Here is a 10,215-nt window from a genome sequence, read left to right as displayed (position 1 = left end):
CTCTCTCTCTATATATATATATGTATTTGTATTTTTTAAGTTTTTGTGCTAGCGTACAAAGTGGTGTTTTATAGTTCTGCCCAGTCGTGTAAACAAGACTACGGCAAAAATTTTGTATGTTTGGCTTAAGGCCTTCTCTGTTCTTCTTTTCTTTGTCAGGAGACGTTTGAGAAACTTGTTGTTCCTGAGGAAAAAACATGCAAAACGTAAACAGGATTGACTGTCAGCATCGTAAGGGATAGTCGATGTTAGCAAATCACTTTCCTAACCTTGTGCTTCTTCTTTTTTTTTTTTTAAATTGTACTTCTTTGTACCCTGTGCTTTGCCAACCGAATACTTAAACGGCATAGTTTTTGCTTTTGTCTGCCTGTTAATTTTGGTCCTCCATTACAACATATATATATTTATATATATAGTATAAAACATCCTAAAAATAAGTCTAAAAATGCTCTGATCACATAAAAGTTTTATCTCTTCTTTGTTATTTTTTTTTGTTTGTTTTTTTTTTTCACAGAAAAAAGGAAGGACAAATAACAGTCTCTCTCACACAGGAAATCTTTCGCGACGAACGCCGGATCGCTCCTGAACGCGAACTCCTTCCTGGCATTGTGCTTACTCAGAGCTCCCCGTCTGCCTCGCGGCTCGTGGTCTACGCCACAGAGAGTGACGTTTGGAGAAGAGACAACTGTGTGAGGGTTTTAGTAAACATCCACAGAGAAAAAAACGAATAAAAACGAAACAAAATGGACGCCATCCCTTGCACGCTTCTATGATGTCAAGTTTGTTTACTACCTAATCTACTATAGTCACACGGTATTTACTTGATTCATGAAGTTATTCAACAAATCTCTAATCTATATCTCTAAGGGTTTTTTTTTTCTTTTCTCACAGTATTACACAGTATGCTTACATTGTTTTTTTGTTGCTTTTTTTTTTAAATTCGGATTTACGGTTGAAGTTTGTCAACACTAACAGTCTTTGATTTTGTTTTCAGGATGCCAACCAACAATAAGACATCATTGGCTCGACTTGACAAACGCAGGAAAAATGAAACGTGGTTTGGAAATCGGTTTTGATCACATATTGCCCTCGGAGGTAGGTGAATCAATTAAAATCTTAGAAGTCCTTTGCAATGTTCTCTTTTGTCTAAATGCTCTCCACGAGGGGGGTTTCTTCGTCGACTACACGTTGGCCTCGCCCTTGGTCAGGATAGAAGTCGGGCTGGTTGGGTTCGGGGGATTGGCGGGCTCCGTCGGGCTGGTTGGGTTGGGAGGCGGGCTGGTTGGGCTGACAGTCGTGGTGGGGGGGTTGGCCAGGCTGGCCGTGGTCACCGTGGTGGTGATGGTGGCGGCGGGGCTCGTCACCGGGCTAGAAGCGGAGGCCGGGTTGGCCGGCGGCGGCGCTGCGTTGGCGGGCGTCACCGGGCTGGTGGAGTTAGCCGGAGCCGGGTTGGTGGGGCTGGCCGGGTTGGCGGGAGCCGGGTTGGCGGGGCTGGACAGGTTAGCGGTGTTGGTTTCCACTTGTTGCTCCGGGCCGTTCTCCTGACACCGCCTAGTCACCGCGGGGGGCTGAAACATTATCCGAAGTCGCTGGGCGGGTGGGAAAAAACAGCCGAGATAATAAGCTACACTGTAAAAGTTTGCGATCCAACAAAACAACAACAGATTAATCCCTTCTTACCTCCTTGTAAGTGCCCTTGAGACCAAGATACATATAGACCATGTATCCTGGTATGAGAACCATAGAGGACAGCGCCATGAGCCAACCTACTCCCTGACCCCAGCCCGGGAACACGTAGTCTCCCATCGTGAGAGGAACCATTTGGATGGCGCTGAACAAGAACACCCCCTGTGGGAGACACGAGGCGCTTTATGCATCCTGACACGTCTGACTACAGGCAGCGCTGTCGCAGCTCAGCGTGGCTGCGGGCAGGTAATATTGACTTTATTTATTGTTTCAGTTTTCGTGCCGTGACTTTAGATGTACTGTTCTATTAGCTCAAAGTACTCACAGCCACGATGAGAGGGGTGAACACGACCCAGCACAGCTTCCACCATATACAGGGTCTGTAGCCAATCATCTCCTGGATGTTGTCGTAGAACTTGTTCACACCTGCCAGAAAAATGCATCTATGGTGACAACCTTCACGTCTGATTTAGGATCGCCAGCTGCCAGGAGAGGCAAGCGATCGCGTAATTGCCTCTGTCTGTGTGTGCTCATTTGTCTGTTCAGTCTGTTAGCAAAATATTTCATGGACTAGGGACTAGATTTTGATGAAACATTCGGAAAGTAATGAATGCATGTATGTATACGACCGATTAGGTTTTGGAGTTAGCCACATTCAAGATGGCTGCCACAGCCAGCTGACCACGAAAATCATAAAAATGGTTATAACTCAGCCAATTTTATAGATACTGACCTAAAATTTAGTGTGTTAGTGGTTGAGCGTGATCCCCTACACAAAGGGAATGGGCCAAACAGATAACCCAAGATCTTTGTTGAAAATGTAACCGTTAGAGTCAATTTAGTCTGTCTGTTAGCAAAATATCTCCTAATAACTCCACTGAAACTCTCAAAAGGTAATCACTGGATATACCTTCATCTACAACCGATTAACTGCTGGATCCAGCCCAGTTCAAGATGGCTGCCACATCCAATCAACTTCAGCCAACACAAAAGTGGCTACAACTCATACAGCTTTACAGATATCAAGCTAAAATTTGGTGTGGTAGTAGCTGAGAGTCCCCTCCAACATATAATTCGAGGACTAACAGATCTTGTCGAGCGAGATCACGCTTCACGTTATTTTTTGTATATATTTTTGATCAAATCGACCATAACTCTGTCGTTTCTCTAACACTGGAATGTGATACAGAAGGCGGTGGGCGTTGTGCACTTCCTCAAGGAATGCTAAGCCTTTGATTCATATTTGAAATATCTTCCAAAATCTAAACTCTTAGCCTAGTTTTGTAAGGCAGTGTGCGCATGGGACGGTTACAGTACACACCGTAACACCAGGATATGGAGATGCACTCAAAGAAGACCAAGAACAGCAGACACATCCCACTGGCAGAGTAGTAGTCAAACAGTTTGAACACATAGAGTCCACCCTGGGTGCAATAAAAAATGAGAGGATTAAGAAAAAAAAAGACTTAATGTCAAGCAGACGTGCTCCTATAGAACCAGACGAACAAAACTGACTTAAAAGGACACTGAGCATCCAGACCCAACCCGAGAGCCTCACTGCTGTACCTGTGTGATGTTTGAGAGTCCGATCACATAGGACACCAGACAGACAACAGCGATGAAGATCTCTCGCCTGCCTCGCAGAGCCCTGGGGAACTCATCCACGAGGGCAGTGATGAAGCCTTCAACGGTGCAGAACTGGAGGACAGAATCACACAAACACCTTTAAATGGAACACGGTGTGCTCTGCTTTTATGTGCCTCCACATAAAGGCTTTTCAGAAGCGGAGGACGGCAACTCGTTTCCCAGAGATCTGCGGGTCTTTTGCAAACCGCGTGGAAAAAGGGAACGAAAATGTTGCCGCGTCCTCACGGTTAGAACACTGTTGTGATAACCCCGTCGACCGATCGCGCTCTTTCGGCGAGCCTCTTTAGTAATAAGGAAAAGCGCTGTTGCTATGACATTTAGAGCAGGGTTGTAATTTCTGTCTTTCACTGTGAAGTGGCCGTGGTCACGGTCAGTGCAACCTTATTCAAATCGAGCACGAAATAAAGGAACTCAAAGCGGCGCCGGTGGGCACGCGGAGGTGATAAAGTTGCGTTTAAAAATACTTGACAGCTAATGTCAACGCTCGGCCACGTCTGTCCACAAAAGGCGAATTGCACGCTTTACCGTGCAGGGAGCAGGGGTGGGCTGCGTGATCTGTAGCTGCTTTTAAATATTTAGGTCAGCCCGTGAGCAGATCATCAGCGAGCTCCTTTACCTGGCTGTCTATCCCCAGCATGAGCAGCATGGAGAAGAACAGAATGGCCCAGAGAGGTGAGACAGGCAACTGGGTTACAGCCTCCGGGTACGCAAGGAAAGCTAAGCCAGGACCTGGATCAGAAATGGGAAAAAAGAAAAAAAAAAACCCCGTTAGTTTCGATTTGATCACTCCGAGGACTGCAGAGGCACTTATTCGTGCAAGAATCGTGCAGAAAAGCTGCTGGTATTAGTGACAGAGCAGCAGAAAATCGGGAGACAGAAACCGAGCTGCCTGCAGTTACCTGAAGCTGCTACGTCTGCAATGTCTTTCTTTGTCACATGCGCCATGAAGCCAACAATGGAAAAGATGACAAAGCCAGCGAACATGCTGGTACACGAGTTGATGCAGCACACAATGACGGAGTCTCTGGGGAGAGGAAATAAAAAATGGGGGGTGGGGGGAATTGCTGTTAGAGCTTTAAATCGACTTTCCCACCCCTACCCCCCCATTCGGTACTGACCTTTCGAAAAAAAAAAAACTGCAGAAAAGGATAAAAGACTAACTGTGGGAGCCCTTCTTGACTTCTTATATCACCAAAAATGCAACCCTTTCAGTAGACATGAACCTATTTTTGTCTATAAACTTCAGTTAAAATTGTAAAATCATTTATATAAATACGACAGAAAGGAGAACGAATTTGAAACAAGCTCAGAAACAACACACAAACTGGATGCAATGGCTTTATGTAACCGACTGTTTATGTGACCCAGAAGCATGACGCCGTTAGAGAAAACACTCAGACATTGTGATAGCAGAAAGGAACAGCCTTCGCCTCAGTTTATAGTGACATTAATGACATAAATCCACGTTAATCGGACATTTTAAGTCTCTTGCTTTAATGCACGGGCTGCTTTTGGTTTAAAACAGCAGCAGTTTCAGTGCATCGGTTGCCCATCACTGTCTGTTTCGCCTCGTCTCATAAATCCCATCCAGGCCATGAAGCCTCAGCGGTCTTACCTGTAAACGTTGTTATTGAAAGTATTATAGCTGCCCAGAGCTATAAGTGACCCCAGTCCCAGTCCGTAGGAAAAAAAGATCTGGGTAGCTGCGTCCAGCCATACCTGACAGAGGGGGAGATGGAAATTCAGCGTCAGGCCGAGCTCTGCTCACTCAGGCATGCAGCACGGAGGCAGGAATCAGATAATAATATGTCATTACCTCCGATTCTTTCAGCTTTTCGAAGTCAGGGGTGATATAGAACAAAATCCCCTCTCTAGCTCCAGGTAGAGTCACCCCGCGAATGAAGAGGATGAACAGCATGAAGTACGGGTACGTGGCCGAGAAGTAAACGACCTGTAAGAACGGAGCACAGTTATCAGCGTCTCAGGGGCTGAATCTGGAGCGTACATTTTTTCACGAGGCTCGTGAAAGTTTCTCTGGATTTTGTTGGTGGCGGACGAAGAGAGATTTGTTTCCAGTTAGCTCCCTCTGCATGCGCACTTGCGACACCAGCAAAACGTGGACCACAGCAAAATCTGTTTGCCACGGGAGGAAGTGGGCTGTTTTAAAACGTGGCGCCGCTCGGGAAGTGAGAGGGGAGGAGGACAAATCCGGATTGTCGCTCCTCCTGTCATGAATCCACACTCAGTTTGGAAAAAATGTGAATCGGAATCACAGAGGGGGGACAGGATTAGGGGAACAGGAGGAGTTGACGTCTCCTATTTTTAAAAAAATCAATCCGGGACCAGGCTGAATGCAGTCTAAAAGATTTATGAGTGTGATATTAGACTGTTTAATATTGCATAGGTGTCACAAACGGCTCATTAGAAACCAGCGTAAGGAAAACTAGCAAACCTCTTACCTTCCCTGTCCAGCTAACCCCTTTCCAGATACAGAAGTACACGAGGACCCAGGCAATGGCCAGCGTTATTGCCAGTGGCACTCGAATCTGGCCTGGTTTTTCCAAGCCGTCGGTCATTTGATGCATGTTGAGCCTATAAGTCAGAGCAACGACAACACAGAGGGGAGTAAAGCATGCAGCAGCGAAGGCCGACCTCAGCGTAGCTCGAGGAGGCACGCAGAGTACTTTCAGGCACGGCTGCTGTTGAAACAGAACGAGGAAATCTTACTTCCAGAACTCCTGCACGGCACTGGTGAGGTTGCTGGTGTCAGCGATGGAGTAGTTTGTGTAACAGTTTTCTGTGTTCCATACATTATTGCATGAGCTCCAGGGAAGCTCCTGAAAGAAAGGAAACATTACAGGCGGCAGGGATTATGAAGAGCTCACGAGTTTGACCTTATGGCTGCAGTTTTGGCTTTTAATGAGCTCGTACTTACAGTGGTGAAGGAGTTGTACAGGTAGTAAATGGCCCAAGCAATGATTATAATGTAGTAGATGTTGAGCCAGAAGGAGAGGACGGCCGCTGCGAGGCCCACGCCTGTCATATAAGAAGGATTCGGGTGCAGCCAATTAAAAATGCTTGCATTTTTATCAGGACACAATAACCCGATGTGCATTTTCCCCCACCCCTCTCATATACCTTTAAACATAGGAGCCAGTTTCCACACACCAAGTCCTCCGATCGAAGTGTACTGACCGAGGGAGCATTCCAGCAAGAACAAGGGGACCCCAGCAAATATCAGGGTCAAAAAATAAGGAATCAAGAAGGCTCCTGGATGGACAAGAGCACATCAAGTTACGCATTTAAAAAGGCTCCCTCAGTGAAACAGGGCTGCAAATGGAAACGAGCTGTGGCAGAGCTGAACGGGTTGTGCATAAATTAGCAGTGAGAAAAAAAAAAGAAAAAAAGAAAAAAAATCATGTTTACCTCCACCGTTTTTCCCACACAGATAGGGAAATCTCCACACGTTCCCCAGTCCAATTGCATAACCCACGCAAGACAGGAGGAAATCAAATTTCCCCCCCCACGTTTCTCTGGCCGGCACCTCCTTTTTCGTCTTTTCGGGCTTCACGTCCAGTGTTTTGGGTTTGTCATTGTTAGTGGCCACCACCTCGTTCAGTTCTGTGACTTGTCCGTCCGTTTTGGTGCCGTTCGTCGCCATGTCTCGGGATTTGGCGAAGGTCCTGGCGGTGGGACGGAAGACTTCAGCACCGGTCCACGTAGACAGCAGCTTCGCGGTTTTTGCGGCTGACCTTCGGACCAAATGTCTTCAGATGTGAAGCCTGCGCGCGCGCGCACACACACACGCACCGCGCACACACACACACGCACAGACGCGCGCGCGCACCTGGTCAGTCGCCGTTAACCTATAACAGGATCGTGGAGAGAGGTGCGCAGAGAATATGGTCACCTTAATCAGCGCAAATTCTTCTACACCCAGCAAAACAAATCAATCTTCCCCCCCCCTCAAACTTTAGATGCACGTTTAATCATTTGGCACTATTCATGTCAGATTGAAAAAAAAAAAAAAAAAAAAAGAAATCATCGATGGCAGAGGCACGCTGACTTGCCTCCACAGCTAGACGACAGACAGATTATTTAACAGCCAAAAACAGATCGGTAGTCCAAACAAAGTCTGCATTTAAATATGTCCAAAAGCAAACATGAAAAGGACTGAGAGAAAGAGAGAGAGGGAGAGATGAGAGGCTGGCAGCAGAAGCAGAGAGGGGGAAAAAAAGTTAAATGAAGATCAGAGGATCCAAAACATGCACTTTGAAGCGCAGGACGCGCCGTACCAACAGCGTCTAGCCTATGAGAATTAAGCACACGAAGTCCACCAGTTTACCACCTCCAGATTCTCCTAGCGGTTCACCAGAACAGGAAGCAGCAGAAAGAGTAGAGAGAAAGGGGATTAAAAAAGAAGGGGGAGGAAAAAAACTAAACCTAAGACGCACAATAGAAAACAAAAAAGGATGTCCAAATGCGTAACAGCTTTACGCATCCGTCTGCACACGTCCAGCCCGACTAATTGTGAACCCCGAGCCCCAGAAAGCGTCCGCACATCTGCAGCATCCAAGCAGACTAATAAACAGTCATCGATTCTGCGTGTAATTGGATATAGATTGTTGGTTTAAAGATTAAAATGCAACCAGCAGCAGCAGCGGCGGCGGCGGCGGCAGCGGAGGAATTCACAATCCAGTCGCTGTAGTCTCAGAGACAAAAACATACAAAGCATGCGTTATCTTGCTCGTTCATATGGAGGCTGGTGAGGAGAAGCTGTACGCGCGCAGAGCCCGCAGACACCCGGTTTTACTCACAGAGAAGCTGAGCCGCGCGCCGCCGAGGATCCGCTGCTCGCCGCAAATCTCCAAAGGCGGCAGATCCCTCCCGTGGGTCAAGTTGTAAACTCCCGATGTTCCCTGGAGCATCAATAGGTTTTACTTCCATTAAAAGACTTATTAAGGAGCGTTGGATGAGAGCAGAGGTGTGTGTGTGTGTGTGTGTGTGTGTGGTGGTGGTGGTGGTGTGTGTGAGTGTGAGTGTGTTGAGAGGAGGGTGGGGTGGGGTGGGGGGGAAGAAGAGTCCAAGCAGGAGCTGTCCACCGGGGAGCAGTGCTGAAGAGCAGAAAGAGGAAGAAGAGGAAGAGGAGGAGGAGGAGGAGGAGGAGGTGGAGAAAAAGAGGAGGAGGTTGAATGAACAGCAGCAGCCGCTTCGCCTTGTGCGACTGTCTAACATCAACAACCAGAGACTCAAACTCCCCTCCACACAGCCTCAATGTCATCTCAAAGTCGCCCCCCCCCCTCCTCCTCTTCGTTACTCCTCATCCTCATCTGTAGACTCTTCTGACATCACACTGGATCAGGTACGACTCACCTCCTAGCAGCCTAATTAATATTAATTATGGGGCATTTACATTTATTTCATTACTCCTTATTTTTCCAGCAAGATTTGTTGCACACAGACAAAAAAAACCTTCGATACTGACCTGCCACCCCCAGATTTTAGGACAAATTATTGCAAGTTTAAAGGCTTTAAAAGATAATTCTAGTTTGTTGTTTTAATAATAAAAAAGAATTAGCCCTCCTTTTTGCACACACAACAACAAGAAGACCAAACACATATGGCGGAGGTGCAAAATGGACCCATATGTGTGTGTGTGTGTGTGTGTGTGTGTGGTAAGAAGCATTGTCGGTTCCCTATATTTGGATGGCGAGGCCAGTGTGGCCAACAGTGATAAAGAGAGCCCGTCAATAAAGGGAGGGAACACTGGCTGGGTGTCTAACTCTGCCTGTGATCGTTTGCACAAATGAGAAGGCATCAAGCCCCGAGGAGAATGAGCCGGACGTTTGTAAAAAAAAAAAAAAAAAAGCAAATATAAGAGCAAAGGGTAAAAAATGGAGCACATTTAAGGACGGAAATACACTAAAGGCGGGACTTGTCAAAGGGAATCCTGCAAAGTGGACCTGTTATTCTTTATTCTCTTTTTTTCCATCAAAAGAAACACAACACATTTTTTTCAAAAAGGAGCTCGTCAGCTTTTAAATTGAATGGTAAGTGCTGAATAGAAGTTTCTGCTCGCAGTGTTTTCGCGTCACCCGTACACGCTGGTCTCCGTGTCCCCACAGAACACACGTGTTGGCTGCTACTGCTTTTAATCTTTTTTTTTTTTTTAAAGAAGGCAGGAATACACCTTTTTTGTAACTTGTGTAGGAGGGCTTGTGCGTGCAGACTGTGATGTAAACTGCTGGGAAAAGAAAAAAAAACCCCTGCTCTGGCAGGGAGATCAGGAGCGTTTCCACACCAGCCTCGCCTCCGCCGCAGACTGCGAGGGCACCAGATGGCAGGCCAATGAGGGGTGAACGAACCTACTAAACGTTACCACATGAAATGCGGCGTTTAAAAGTCCCATCTGGCTCCCCTATCCCCGCGGACACGGAGCGCCAAAACACGAACGCACACATATTTGCGCACCTGCTGATGGAGCGCGCATGGCGGCTCCAAGTGGAGCTGGTGACATGCGCGCTCAGCCAGCTGACCCCCTGACCCCAGAGCTCCGCTTTGGTTCGGCTCGTTTCCCACCAGCGGGGCCCCCTCAGTCTGGTAATCTGCCTGCGTGCGGCTCCTCGTGCTCCGTTGGGCTTTTCTCTCGTGGCTCTCTTAGTGTGAGGCTGAGGCGGAACCCTCTGTAGAGACCCAGACACCGGAGGAGGGTGCAGCCGAGGTGGAATTCACTGAACACTGAGGAGCTATCGCCTGTCTTTGCCCCTGTCTGTGAATGTGTGTGTGTGTTCTTGTGTCTGTCAGCAAAACATCTCTCGGGCGGGGTTTAATGACGCTTTCAGAAAGTCATCCCTGGATGCGCGTCCTCCACCGACGAGCTTT

General features: G+C 47.4%; 1 protein-coding gene across 3 annotated transcripts; it reads right to left on the bottom strand.

Annotated features, from left to right (window-relative positions):
• Window positions 1–242: 242 nt before the first annotated feature.
• slc6a1a (solute carrier family 6 member 1a) lies at window positions 243–8,585 on the bottom strand. Of its 3 annotated transcripts, none has more exons than XM_017409581.3 (15): window positions 8,151–8,585; window positions 6,760–7,199; window positions 6,472–6,603; window positions 6,269–6,369; window positions 6,061–6,170; window positions 5,793–5,925; window positions 5,150–5,284; window positions 4,949–5,052; window positions 4,233–4,357; window positions 3,950–4,062; window positions 3,253–3,384; window positions 3,008–3,110; window positions 2,012–2,112; window positions 1,681–1,848; window positions 243–1,589 (listed from the first exon to the last, which is right to left on the bottom strand). In XM_017409581.3, the coding sequence occupies exons 2-15, from the start codon at window positions 6,992–6,994 to the stop codon at window positions 1,182–1,184; spliced, it is 2,100 nt and encodes a 699-aa protein (XP_017265070.1). In that variant the 5' UTR covers window positions 6,995–7,199; window positions 8,151–8,585; the 3' UTR covers window positions 243–1,181. The 3 variants fall into 3 exon arrangements, with proteins under 3 accessions (XP_017265070.1, XP_037833082.1, XP_017265069.1); XM_037977154.1 differs by lacking the exon at window positions 8,151–8,585 and adding an exon at window positions 7,682–8,127; XM_017409580.3 differs by lacking the exon at window positions 8,151–8,585 and having other exon boundaries at window positions 6,760–8,127.
• Between the last annotated feature and the right edge of the window lie 1,630 nt (window positions 8,586–10,215).

The sequence above is a fragment of the Kryptolebias marmoratus genome, linkage group LG8, assembly GCF_001649575.2.
Source record: "Kryptolebias marmoratus isolate JLee-2015 linkage group LG8, ASM164957v2, whole genome shotgun sequence".
Taxonomy (NCBI): domain Eukaryota; kingdom Metazoa; phylum Chordata; class Actinopteri; order Cyprinodontiformes; family Rivulidae; genus Kryptolebias; species Kryptolebias marmoratus.
The sequence above is the reverse complement of the archived record's forward strand: the minus strand, read 5'-3'. Positions and strand labels throughout refer to the sequence as shown.

Bases quoted from the DNA above. Each gene is read 5' to 3' on its own strand.
- slc6a1a (XM_017409581.3), bottom strand. From the start codon at position 6,994: ATGGCGACGAACGGCACCAAAACGGACGGACAAGTCACAGAACTGAAC. The intron at 6,370-6,471 runs GTATATGAGAGG...CTTATATGACAG, and splicing joins ACTGGCTCCTATGTTTAAAG to GCGTGGGCCTCGCAGCGGCC. The intron at 5,926-6,060 runs GTAAGATTTCCT...TCTGACTTATAG, and splicing joins GCCGTGCAGGAGTTCTGGAA to GCTCAACATGCATCAAATGA.